The following is a 14137-nucleotide window of genomic DNA, read 5'->3' as shown; positions in this document are numbered from 1 at the left end:
TCCTTACTAAATTGAATTTTTAATAAAGTACTTAGGAGCTTTATTGGATCAAATTATGGTCTATAAAAGAATGGGATAACGCTACATATGAGGAAACCACAAAAATAATCCAAGGGCTCAATGGGGGTTTACTAAGATAATGCACAAAGGCTAGAACATATAGAACGTATAAAACTGGGCTATTAAAGAAATTACTATATCATCTCCTAATCTCACATTACTATATCATCTCCTAATCTCACATTCTTTATTTTGCTTCACACAAACACCGGGCAAGTTCTAAACATCACGTACAACAAGGAATATACAAAAATCTCACTTCAAACATGGGACATGCTAAACTCAATAGGATCATCATAGACTCCTAACAAAATAATAAAATGAATTCAAATTTAAGCAAAAAAGTACAAGTTTCAAAAAAACTTGATCCTAAGAGTCTCAAAAGTAGTAATTCACTCATTCAAAATGCTTTTACCAAAAAAAATACTTGCACCATGTAATACAAAAATAGCACCAACAAGAATATCTTAAACAAAAAAATTTTAAATTGAGCTAAAATTTAAGAATTTTCCTACCCCACACTTAAAAATCTATTTTGTCCCTAAAATGAATTTAAAATTAAGAGACACAAATACTCCCTGAGGCCTCTAGGCCTAGCTAGTACCATCTGTACACATAAGTTAGATTCGTGGACCCTACACTGAGTTTTTGTCATGCTCCTTAGCTCATGTTTATGGTAATCAGATTTCTCATTAAACTCAACCAAAAATAAAAATTACGTGAAATAAAAACTAAAAATTGAAAAGAAAAAACTTACCTACTTAACTTGGGTTGCCTCCCAAGCAGTGCCTAATTTAGAATCGCGGCACGACCCAACTCAACTCAACCATATTTCTTCACCATTTTAGTCCCCTTTGGGAGCCATTTTTCATTAATTTTTAACCTTTTCAATTTGCACTCTCAAGGTCAATATCTCTCTTAACTTCAACCTTCATCCTATTAGGAAGTAGTAGTATTGGAGGCTCGGGCCGCTCTATAAGGGTGTTAGAAGAGGCCTTTAGTGGGCTAACCACCCTACACTCATCTCATTCAACAACAGTAATCATGCATACATCCTTATAGTGGGATAGCGTGTTTAGCGATTTGTAAACTTTAAATACCACCTCTTCATCCTCCAACCTCATTTTTAGTGTGCCCTCTCTTACATCAATTAAAGCGCTGCCTATCGCTAAAAATGGATTTCCCAAGATGATTTGTACCTATTCATCTACCTCAAAATCAAGAACAATAAATTCAGCAGAAATAATAAATTTACCAACCTTTAAGAGCACATCCTCAATCACTTCTTTGGGATGGGATATGGTCCCGTTTGCTAGCTATAGTAGTACAGAGCTCGGTCAATGTTTTCCCCAACCTAACATGTTGAACAATAATTGGGGCATTAAGTTGATACTTTTCTTTAAGTAATAAGTGTCTACACCACCTCAGTGTTGCAAATCTAAATGGGAAGAGTAAACTTACTTGGGTCCTTAAGCTTTTTCAGCATCTTTTGAGTGACTATCGAACTATACTCTTCATTGAGTGCTATTGCATCCACATCCTATAATTTTACCTTATTAGCAAACAGATCCCTGAAGTACTTAGCATACTTGGGCATACTCTGTAAAAAATCTAACAAAGTTAATGTGAAGTTCTTTCAACTTGACAAAGAACTTCTTAAAAATTGCATCTTCTTTTGCTTTAATTTTTCTCTGAGGGAAGGGTAGTGGCAATATTTTCTTTACTTCTGCTGCAACAGATTTTTCTTTCAAGTACTCAGACTTCCTTGAATTTTTAGCACCCTGTCATTTACCTGTTGGGTCACCACATCATTATCTACCTCTTTTATTCCCTTGGGAAGTTCTCCTTGAAACTCTTTACCACTCCTCAAGGTAGTTGCCATAACCTTCTTTCGATTTTATATATTTTCTAGAAAATAACCTTGTGATCTAATATTCATTGCTTATAATGATTGCCCTAACTGTAAATCTAAACTTCTTGTCCTTGCTTGCTGATTTTTCATGTCTGCAACCAACTGTGCTTGATTAGTTAAAAGCTGCTTCAACATCTCCTCTATATTGCTAGTTGACTGAGTATTTTAGGCCTGTAGCTATGGAATTTATTATTTTTTGCGTTCAAGGATGAGTTTTTCCCTTCATGTTGTAGGCATTACAATAATTTTACCTTTGAGCATTGCCCACATACATTACTGATTTCAGATTTGAAGGACACATAGCCGCTAAGTGACCACTATTACCGTATACTTCACACCAACCTGCAGCTTATTTGATGGCATTGACTGTGGCTGCAGGTTGTGGAGCTTCCAATTTCAGGCTATTGAACTAAGTGTTTATCATATTCTCCAATGCTGCAACCTGAGCTAATAAGGCTATGAATTGTTCCACCTCCAATACACTAGTAACTCTATTTGTGGCACTTCTATAATCTGAATACAATTCGGGATTTACTTGTGCTATGTGGTTCAATAATATGTACAGCTTATCATAAGTCAACTCCAGCACTTGACCACCTGCGGCTAAATCAAGCAAATTCTTTGTATTGTGATCAAGAGCTTCTACAAAAGTATGAGCAAGAACCTTATTGGACTATTGGTGGTGTGGAAAATCCTAAAGTAAAGCCTTGAAGCATTCCTAAGCATGATATAGATTTTCATCAGGCTTCGAATTGAAGCTTACTATGTCACTGCGAAGTCTCACAGTCTTGCTTGAGGGAAAAAATCTACTAAGGAACTTTCTGGATAAGTCGTACTATCATTTTATTAAATTGACCGGCTCTGCATTCAACCACCTTTTACCTTCCCCTAATAGTGAATGAGGAAAAATTATCAGCCTCACATAATTTGTATACAACCCAGTCAGAATGAATGTATTAGTAAGCTCAATGAAATTTTGCAAGTAGACTTATGGATCCTCGTATCCTCGTATGGATCCATAAGGCAAATGCATTCATTTGCCTAACAATCAACACCAAAGTCGTATGAAAGAACAAGAAAAGATCTTTGATAATCAATAAGAGTAAAACCTAGGGTTAAAGCACTCCTAACAATCATACTATGTTATTGAATACCATTTGTTAACTTGCTTATCTTGGTTGTTGATTCGTAGGGTTAGTTGCATGATCATGGTTTCCAAACCTCTAATCTTTTACCTAATATGGACATTACAATTAAGTTAATTAAAGCTATCATCCAACATTTTAAAACAGTAAGGAATCTAAGTATATCCCTGTCCTAAAAGCTAAGTTCAATTCCTTATTTTATAAGAGACTAAAAACCCCAACTTTGTTTATTCCCATGTTCTGTCTCCCTATTCCCTCTCCCGAGATCAAACATTTGACAATATATGTATTTTATGGGTGGTCAATCTATAAAATAATTAAAAAATAATAAACAACCAACCAAATATGATAAGAAAAATTAATCAAATTTAATCTGAAACAATAGTACTCATGTTCTTGGCTTTAACCTTGAAGAGAGGATTTTTAGCCTATAATATTAATAACCATGATCCAAATAATTGAATACATGATATGAAAAATTAAAAGCTAATTAAAAAAATGTTTAACCTTAAAAGAACCGTGTAACACCTCCAAATTGATGCCTAGGTACGTCCCATGTGTCCACCCCCGAATCCAATACTGTCCAAGTAATTATGTATTTATAATAAAATATTCCTACTCCTTCTATGATTAAAATAATAACTATCCTACGATTCCCTACTTCCTTAAAACATGTCCCATGCTATTATAACAATAATGGGAAAAACATCCATTGTGTCGGCAGAATTTAACATTTTGGCCGTGCATGGGCACCCATCGCGACAAGAGGGTTGCTTAACCCAAATGTGGGTCGTAATGCGATCCTATCGTGACACCTCTTTGGAATTTTCTTCTCAAAAATTGGTTAAGTGTTGGACATTCCTTCATTCATCCTTGACTTTGTGGTGTATTTCTAATGAATTTTCTGGCTTTAAATCATCAATCTATCACCATATTCATCCCACAAAGCCTCCTACATAATCAAACACCACAAATTAGAGATCAAAACAACACAATATCCTTAATGATGAACCAACACAAGAGCTAAGATATGGCTAATTCGTGATGATCTTCACTTATTGTTTCAGCTCTTAACTTAATTAAATTGAGCTTTGCACATTACAAAAAAGTTATTCCATAAATAATTACAAATTTAACCCATTTGAAATAAATTAAACACATTAGAATCCACCAAAAACAACTAGACACATACCTAGCTCAAGCTAGTAAAACTAGTTTTCCAGGTTGAACTCTAAATGACTTAATTAAGTATTTGTTTAGAAAACATGTGGAACCTTGTAATCACATTCTTGGACACTTGAATGCTTATTTATATCAATATGAACATGCTAATACCACAAATTGCTCTCAAAACAAGTCTAAATAAGCTAGAATAATAATACTGATGTGTATAAAATTATGTCAGATCACTTAATTATTTATTTGAGCATCACCACGAGAGAATCTAAAGAGGTAAATAGATGTTAAGAATCATCCTCACCACACTCATCTCTTATCATAGCTCTTATCATGCATTTATCTTCATAATGTGAGGTTGTGTTGAGAATACTCCGAAGACCACTACTTCATTATTCAATCTAATTTAAAGAGTGGCCTCTCTCACATTTTTAGTGCACTATAAGTTCCAAGAATGGACAAAATAAGATGATAGGTACCCTTTCATCTACATCATAATAAGGAATAATAAAGTCAACAGGAATAATGATCTTACCACCCATAGTAAGAACATCATCTATGATTCCTTTAGGAACAAATATTATTCTTTCCATCATTTAGAGTATAACTGAACATTGCCTTAGTTTTCCTAAACCCAGAGTATAAAATATAAATAGGGGAACCAAACAGATGTTTTTCTCCAAATCACTCAAAGCATGGACCATATAAGATTCACCAATTTGTATTGTAAGGGTGAAACTCCAAGGGTCCTTAAGCTTTTTGGGAATCTTGGTCATCACCATGGAACATCACTCCTTAGTAAGTGGTACTGTCTCAGTGTTCCCAAGATTCATCTTGTTTGACCCCACATCCTTAAAGTACATAGCGTATTAATGCATTTTCGTTAAAACATCTAACAAAGAAAGGTTAATGTGAAGTTCATTAAACATGTTAAAAAATTTCTTACAACGTGCATCCTCTTTAGCCCTTTTAAGACTCTGAGGGAATGGTGGTGGTGGTAACGTTGGTGTATGCTCAGTTGTCTTTCCTTTTGGCCACTCAGACTTCCCTATATATTTTTCTTTTCTTGTTGTCACTTTGTTCTCATTTTTTACTGTGGAACCAACTTTGTTCTTACCTTATATTTTTTCTTTGTTGGTCTGTGAATTAAACTTCCTTATTGCTGCTAAAACTGTTTAGGTTGAGCTTGATTATTGCCGTATGAGTAGTTAGAATGACTTTACCAGTTGCAGTCATAGGCATTGCAATAATTTGGATTTCAAATTTCTTGCAATACACATGAAATTCATTGAATCTAACTTTTCCCCTCACAAGTCTGTAGAGTGACTACTAAAATAGATATATTATAAAATAAAATTAATACTGACTGATGGAAAGCTAATCCGTAATACTCCTAAGATTTTCTGCTATCAGTTGGTCAGTACCCACACTAGTCACTACTTATATTAAATCCAAATAAAAGAGGGAAGTAATCCTTTAAAATGTTCTTGATCTCCTACTTCTATGAAGGTATACTCATTAAGGCATGTGTCGCTAAGTCACGAAAAAAAATCTCATACTCGGTAACTATAATGGCACCTTACTCAAAGTCATTAAACTCATTTCTAAAAAATAGCCTTAATTTTCAAGGCACAAATTTCCTGAGCAAGGCATCAAAAAAACCTATGTCCACATCATAGAAGTTGAAGGCGTACCCAATCAAAGGCAGTGTAACCATATCATGAGACTCAACCACACAAAAATATACAACCTACCAAGAGAATTAATGAAAATCTCATATGCATGTTTTCCCATCCTGACAAACTATCAAATATATTCTTCTCCATTGATCACATCCTAGCTACAACCTGTAGTACAATAACTCTAAATTCTAAAGTATCAATAAGAAAAATTATTGTAGTATTTGGCTATGCTCTATGAGTCTACAAAGCCAAAAATTATACTTGCTTGAGAGGTTGAACTCCATCCATAGTTTGAGATAGATAAGGAGTGATGGATCGAGCTCCTATTGAGCATTACCATCAAAAAATACACAAACCATGGTATCTTTCAATACTATGTTGGATACAAAACCTTGTGGAACTCTGGGTAAATAAGTGTTCCACCTCATACTTTACCACTGCCATGGTATTAAAACCCTCATTGACCCCTAGCTGGAGAAATAGCATTGGGTCCATACAAATCATCCTCATTAGTATCTAATCTAATCCTTAACATTAGTTGAGAGAATAAAATATATGATTTAGAATTCACGAAGTAAGCAAATTCACATGATAAGGAATCAAAGAATATAATATCCCAAAGAATGTTCAATAGAATCTCAAAGATAGATACACATGTTATTGCACCAATTTGTGAGACTCTATTGGACACTTGCACTCATACTCATAAGAATGGTGAACCTTGAAATCTAATTAAAGTATATCGGACCCAAATGACCAAAGATAGTCATTGTCATAACTACAACCCATCTTCAAGAGGAAAGTATAACTTAGTAATCTAGAATACATAAAGTAACGGAAATAATGATAATATTGGATGACCATAACCCAAATGATGTCATCAATCCTAGGTAGGTAAGTGAATAGACCTGATACTACTCTAGTATACTACAACATTTTAGTCCTACTAACACTCTTATAAAGTATGGCCTAAAGTAGCAAATAGTGTGGCGTCTGATCAAAGGCTATGCTTTTGGACTTTACAAAACACTTTTTGGGGGTGGCCTAGAGAGGCGTAACCTTTGAATTTAGGCCACGCTTTTGAAGTGTTACCATATTAGCTACACTTAAAAAGCATGGCCTTAGTTTTGTAACATCTCTTTGGCAGTAGTTTTATTTGATAACACTTGAAAAGCATGGCCTTAGCTTTATTATTGGCCACGCTTTAAAAGTGCAACCTTATATACCTCTTCGACAACAACACATATAAAGTGTAAACTTTTCTTATGTATATGCACACAATTGACATTCCACTTGGCACACTTTTAAAGTGTGGTAACATTGTATAATAGAAAATAATGCTTTTAATTTGCATGTATATAACAAGAAGTATATACACACACCACACATAAATGATCTCAAACACCACATAATCTATATATATTATAGACTTGGTCTAAAACGCCAGATATATAAATTTAAAATATGTACATAATAGACCACAAGACATTATCCAAAGCTTTGAACAATGAGTAGATATGCTCATATCTTGGGAATTACAGAATAGAAATTCCTAGTCTAAGTCAAAAGCAATAAAAAAAACAAAAATAATCAACTTTAGATTCACACAGAAGATCACTATTCCAAGTGTTTGCAGCATTTCTTGCACCATTAGATCAAAAACATAATGTTGCTTAGTGACAAAAATTGTAACAGCTGGTTCAAAGCTTCCTATTTTCTTCTTTCACTCCATTAAGTGAAGCCCATCACCTACACACAAATAAGAGAGAAGGATAGCAGTGTCAACTTAAACCATTAAATTTACATTTCTACTATTATAAGGTGTTGAAGAAATAAGAAAAGGTAAATGAGAAATGAGAACTGAGCGATCTAACATGAGAAAAGTGTCCCTTACTCTTTTTTCTTCACCGTCTTAGTTGTATTTTCAATATCAACAGCTCAATAACAGAAGTTTATAGTAGTGAAATTCTCAGGCGTATTTGCTCTTCCAACCCCTTGATTCGCCCATAGTGCCCACGTCTTCCCGTAATTCCCTTTATTTATATTCATTGTATTTTTTTACTTACCAATGGATACAACAACAACAAAAACATACCCCGTATATTCCTGCCTATTCCTACCAAGTGGGGTTAAGAAAGGGTAAGTGTATGCAGTCCATACCACTACCTCAACGGTGAGATAGAGATGTTGTTTCCTATAAAACTCTGGCTCAAAATAAAATAATCTGGATAAGAAATAGTAAAAGGACAAGATAAAATGGAAATCACCACACCCAATACCATATCCAAAAGTCAAAAATGATACACCAAAAAAATAAAATAAAAGATGTTTTACATGTTATCTTTCATTAAAATTCTGCACAAACACAGGGCATAACGATACATTTAAGAATAATCTCAACATACCTAGATTGAAGTAAGTATAGATGAAACATCATAAATAGGACTCCATTGATTTTGTAGTATTTCCAAGCAAATACTTCCATCGGCATAAACTAACCAATCGATAGATAAACAAAGATGAGAAATCAACAAGATTGAAAATTACTCAAATTTATATTTTATATAACAACGTAGAATCAAGGACATCTTATATATAAAGTTAATTCTTGCTAGTACAAAAGGCAAGAAGTATAAATTTCAAATGATGTGGGAGATCATGAATTAGTTTCTGAAGAAAGTCACCAATGAAAAATAAGCAGGACATAAATCTAATTGATACAGACACATTAGATCACTAAATAAGCTAATAATTAAACATTAAATAATACAATGCTCAGATTGCATGGGTGCTGAGCTTTGATTGTATGGATTGCCAAATGCAAATAGAAGATAGAAAAAATAGGTGCAGTAAAAGAAGGAAATTTGTAGGGAAAAGGGTTACATTTACCTTCTTTGGGGTCCACAGGCAAAAGGTGCACAAGTACATCTACTAAAACTAGATGTAGAAGCCCCCGCTACCGTGGGCCCAATAATATTCCATTGCTATTATTTGTAATCATGCATTTTATATGTCGCTATCAGAATTGTATCAAATTTTAGAGAAAGTATCATAATAATAAATTGAAGTAAATTCAGGGAAGGAAATAGATATCCATCTACCCTTCCATCTTTCCTTCTTGTTGCAAGTTAATAGGAGATTGCAGTAATAAATATCGAGAAAGAAATAGATACATAACATTAAGAGAAAGTTGATACTACTTTTCTGTGCAAGCTATTTATATAAAAACTATTGATATGTAGGTCTATCACATTAAGTTGTGACTATATCATTAGTTACTTCAAAGTGATAGTTGATACTATTTTCCTGTACAAGCTATTTATACAAAAACTATTAAAATACAAGACGTTGGTGGAGGTAGGCAAACTTGGCTGCAGCTAACTTTGGGCAGTTTTTACCTATAGAGATAATTTAATTAGGCGAAGAAAAAATACAATATTTTATTTTTCTAATACGATGCTGTAGTAAAAGGTGGTAGTAATGAAGGGCTGTAGGATTGTTCTATTTACCCATTCAGACAAAGAGGCTACAAAAGGTAGAGGGAAATCAATTGTGATTGTAGTGAGTAGAAAGAATCTATGAAGGAAAGCGTGAGTAGTATATTTACCCGCATGTTGTGGTTGACATGTTATAAATGTCAGAGATAAAACATAGAGGAAAGAAATTTTGCCCGAATAGCAAACTTCAAAGTAGTTGATGAACTGATATTTGTACCATATCATTAATGATCATCACAAGTAAGTCATTGAGATGTTATAGATAAAATTGACTATTAATAGATCAAAAGGGTACTTTTTTTTTAGTCGAGAGTTATACTGAAGATGTCTCGTAATGGAAGTGTTCCATGCAAGAAGTTAAAATGGAGGTGTGTTACAATAGCAAATAAATTGCTGCAAGTATTGTTACCTTTAAGCCTTTTTTGCTGGAGTGCATGGTTCGACTTTTTGCTTCTTGTCTGTTTCTCTAGGAGAAATTGGTGGTGATAATGTTTGAAAATCTGGGTTTTCTGCTTTAGTGAAGGATGTAACAGCCAACATACCAGGTGTTTGGTCGGGAAATCCGTAGCTTGGCTTTTGTAGATGGAGTCTAAACAGTTTATGAGCAAGATGTTGATTTGTACGTACAATAGACAATGGTTTTGTCTGAGTGGCAATAGGAGAAGATGGTGCAGTGAGTAGGAGATTACATAGTGGAGTATTTTTGTTTATTACTATAATCAGATTGGACCAAGATGTTTACTATTGTAATAGGATGTGATGAAGATGAGTTACATACCTGGGTAGCAACATTTTGGTATATTTGTTTGCCAGTGAGGGATAATATTGTCTCTGCCACCATTTTCAACACTATTGTGGTAATTGTATCACTGGTGTCTGTAATGTTAACCTCAAAGTGGCACCTGTGATACAAATAGAACGAAAATAAAATATGTAATGTTAATATCGGAAACGTTATCTTTCAAAAAAACAAATAAACTTATAATGGGATCTTATTTAATTTGACACATTAATTTCGACAGTAGAAGTGATCAATGTGTGATAATACTTCATACTAAATGAAATTTTTTAATCCATCCATATTTAGGTAGAAATTTTTTATACAGTAACTGATTCAGCATAATCAAAATACTTAAGGTTGATCTTTTTTGTCTTGATGCGTACAAAGTGATTGCAATGTGAGCAAGCGAGTAAGTAAAAGAACTGGGGACGATCAGGAAGTGATATTTGTCCTTCCACAAGGAAAGTCTTCACCTGCAGTATGAATCCAAGGATATTAGGAAGTACGCTGATGATCTGTACAGTAAGGCATTGGACAAATTGTTGACAGCAGCGAAAATTAGTGCAGTAGATGTACACACTGCTAAACTAGGATGACAAGTCTAAAATTATGGATATAGGGAAAACCTCATCTTTAATAGGTGCAAGAGTCTGGGAAGATGTTGATTCCGATGAGCTTCGTAAAGTGGACGATATCAATATTTGCTCATTTTCCTCCACCCTGAAAAATGTTTAAGTCAAGTAGCGAGTATGGTTTTAAGTAAAAGTATTTCAGTAGTATGACATGGCGATTGGGGATTAGTTAATAAGTACCACTTCACAAGGGTAGCAACCTACATGTACTTAGGATTCAGTAAGATATTTAACTGGTTCCTTGTGGCTAATCTTATAGCTGCGTATGTCATAGATAGAGAGGAATTTTAATTAAATACAGAGGAATAAGTGCAACAGTAAAAGGGAAAAGTTACAGAGATTGATGTAAATAATATACTACCACGGAATTTAGTAACTCCAATATGTTTAGCAAGAAAAACGTGGTGCCAATGCAAGTGATGTAGTAGTGTAGCGCCTTCGTTATCGGCCAAATCATCCCATATAGTAAATAGGGTAGGTTTTTTGCTGGTTGATGTAAGAAACAAATAATTTTTTATTACGCAATAATGCTTTAATAAGCGAGAAGGGTTGAGTAACTCACCTCTGATATATGAAAATTGCCTCCCGGAAGTGCTTACTTTGGTAGGTAGTATATTGCAGTGCGCTGGAATTGGCTACTGCCACCAATAAGTCTAGCATAACGGGAAATAAGACAGCAGCATCAAATTCTTGTAAAGAACTTTATCACTTATAAGTCTTTCTGGATTACATGCTATGTGTTGACATAACTCTTCCAATACATTAACAGAACCTTTAGATGCATTTTGCAGATATATTTACTATCTATGATTTTATTCATAATCTACCACTACATTAATTTTTTGTAACAAGGTTAGCTAAATATGAAAATAATATTAAAAGAAAGATCAGCTGATGTTGATAACCGATGTTTTACTTTATCGTTCTACTCTTGTGCCAGAAAGATTCACATGATAGAATTAACTCATAAATTAAAGCGGAAGGAAGGCAGGGGGAATAAGTTTGAAGTTCATCAAGGTTCATGCAAGAAATATTACATCCATTGCAGCATTTGATCATATTGGGGTAAGCACAATAAAGGAGAAACTTTAAAACAAGATGTAGTATGTGATACTTTTTCTTTAAACAACTTTTAAATGCAATAATGACAAGATATGATAAATACATGCAATACATTCTGTGAAGGTTAATCAGATAAACTCTATAAACCTTAATCTCTGGTAAGAAATGAGCCTCTATAAGGTTGAGGTCTTTGCACTTATATTCACGGATGTTAAAATCTTCATCCTTAGAATCTCTAGAGTTCGAAAAGATTAATGGAAAAGTACTAAAATAATCAAAATGACCAGCCTACAGGATATTGTTGGTATTTCCTCCAATTGTTTCTAAGGTAGACATCTATTCCATTCCAAAAAATGAAAAAAGATCTAATCCAAGCAAAAGTTAAAATTTACTGGATGTGAACTCATACAATAGAGATAAACAGAAGAATGCATCTCACATGTGTGTACTCAGGTTGCTTCCTTGCAATCAAATACATGGTTTTGTGATTCGAAGCTATGATATGAAAAGGTAAATGTAGATTCCACATTACAGTAACTAAAGATACCTTTTGTTTTTTTTATGAGTTGAGTTAAGATGCAAATGATCAAAGAAATTAAATTGTGTCTAATCCAATGACGCATTAGATTATGATGGGCACCTCAACCCCATGGCTTTGAACTAGATGTAAGAAGAGTACCACAAATTGAACCTATTATCCCAGTATAAGCATTCACGATAACTTAGTGTTTCTATATCAGATCAATAGTTCTTAATTCCACAGCTTTAGGAGTCTAAAGCTGAAATCAATTAGAGTATAATCATTGTCCCACCTATCCCACCACACCCCTACATCAAAAGAACAACATACCAAGTGTATTCCGCTAAGTGAGTTCTGCGGAGTGTAGAGTATATATAAACCTTATCGTACCTCGTGGAGATAGATAGGGTGTTTATATAAAACCTTCAGCTCAAGTAACACAAAACAATGCAATTTGAACAGCAGAACAAAACAATACAGAGGTAGAATAAGGCATAGAAAATAATACATAACAAATAATAGATAAATAACAGAAGGAAGATCATAGAACTTGAGCTGGAAAAAGAAAGAGAGAAACCAAAAGAAATCAAGAACTCACAACCCGGTACGGAAAGGAGAGCACAGTTTGGGTGAATGCAAGCCAAATAACACCATAGCCAAAAAGAGAAAGGCAAACACCAACAAGCAAAATAAACCAAGGAGGTAACTTGTTGCAAGCTATGCCAGGCAAAGTCCCAACATTCTCCCCAATATCATTTGCCAATACAATAATACTCAGCTGTTGCTGACTAAAACCCAACACTGATTTCAAAGAAGGGGAATATAGTGGGAAAGTTTAAGCATTACCAGCTGCTATCTATACCTAAATAGCAGCAGCAAGACCTACCCATGGTGGTCTATTTCATTCTTTTAGTACAGCCATTCTTGAAACCATAAAATCTGCATCCAAAATATGAAAAGATCAAATATTTTTGAGTCCAAACTAAGTAGGAACAAGTTGAAAAAGACCATCAGGTATTATGGTGGAATCACAACACACCATTCTTAAAATTTGCATCCTAACTCCTCACATTCACTTCAATTGTAAAAAGTAGATTCATAACACACCCCAAATTGGCATTTCCAAAATCCAAGAAACTCAAAAGAACTAACAAATTCCCAAAACCAAGCTCAAAAATTAATACAACAACAAAAATGGTGTTCAAATTCACTGATAGAGAAAAAAAGACCAAAAAGAGATATTGAATATCACCTTTAGGTTGACAATTCCTCGCCGGTCGTTGCCCTTCCTTGCCCCTTGCCGGTGGTTGCCCTTCCGAGCAAACGACGACTTTGTCTGCTTCGATGGTGTGTCAGTGCTATTCGATGGTGGAGAGCATTTGGTTCCCTATTCGACCGTTTGTGTGAAGTTATAGCGTAGGGTTTTATATTTTTAACATACTCATTTTTTTGGTGAATTATAAGTTGGAGGGAAATTGAAATATTTGGGAGGGAGAGAGAAAATTTTAATAAATTTTAGGTCACATTTTTAAAATGTTGTCTTTTAAATTATAATAATATTACACTGAAAAATGTAGTCATATATGTGAATAAGTGTTGTCAATTATATCATGATTTGGTAAGATTTGTAAAGTGTGGTCTACATCATTGAAGACCATGCTTCCAAAGCA

The 14137-nt window shown here is 34.1% G+C and overlaps 1 protein-coding gene across 6 annotated transcripts; it reads right to left on the bottom strand.

Moving 5' to 3' along the window:
- Positions 1-7389: 7389 nt before the first annotated feature.
- LOC107867885 lies at positions 7390-13943 on the bottom strand. Of its 6 annotated transcripts, none has more exons than XR_001673424.2 (7): positions 13720-13929; positions 11448-11538; positions 10880-10973; positions 10637-10726; positions 10251-10374; positions 8381-8469; positions 7390-7724 (listed from the first exon to the last, which is right to left on the bottom strand). XR_001673424.2 is itself a non-coding variant. In XM_047411874.1 (7 exons), the coding sequence occupies exons 2-6, from the start codon at positions 13355-13357 to the stop codon at positions 10363-10365; spliced, it is 315 nt and encodes a 104-aa protein (XP_047267830.1). In that variant the 5' UTR covers positions 13358-13406; positions 13720-13943; the 3' UTR covers positions 8482-10117; positions 10251-10362. The 6 variants fall into 6 exon arrangements, 1 of the variants encoding a protein (XP_047267830.1); XR_007054983.1 differs by lacking the exon at positions 10637-10726 and adding an exon at positions 13330-13406 and having other exon boundaries at positions 13720-13921; XR_007054984.1 differs by lacking the exon at positions 10637-10726 and adding an exon at positions 13354-13406 and having other exon boundaries at positions 13720-13917.
- Between the last annotated feature and the right edge of the window lie 194 nt (positions 13944-14137).

The sequence above is a fragment of the Capsicum annuum genome, chromosome 4 (assembly GCF_002878395.1).
Source record: "Capsicum annuum cultivar UCD-10X-F1 chromosome 4, UCD10Xv1.1, whole genome shotgun sequence".
NCBI lineage: Eukaryota > Viridiplantae > Streptophyta > Magnoliopsida > Solanales > Solanaceae > Capsicum > Capsicum annuum.
This window is presented reverse-complemented; position numbering and strand designations above follow the sequence as displayed.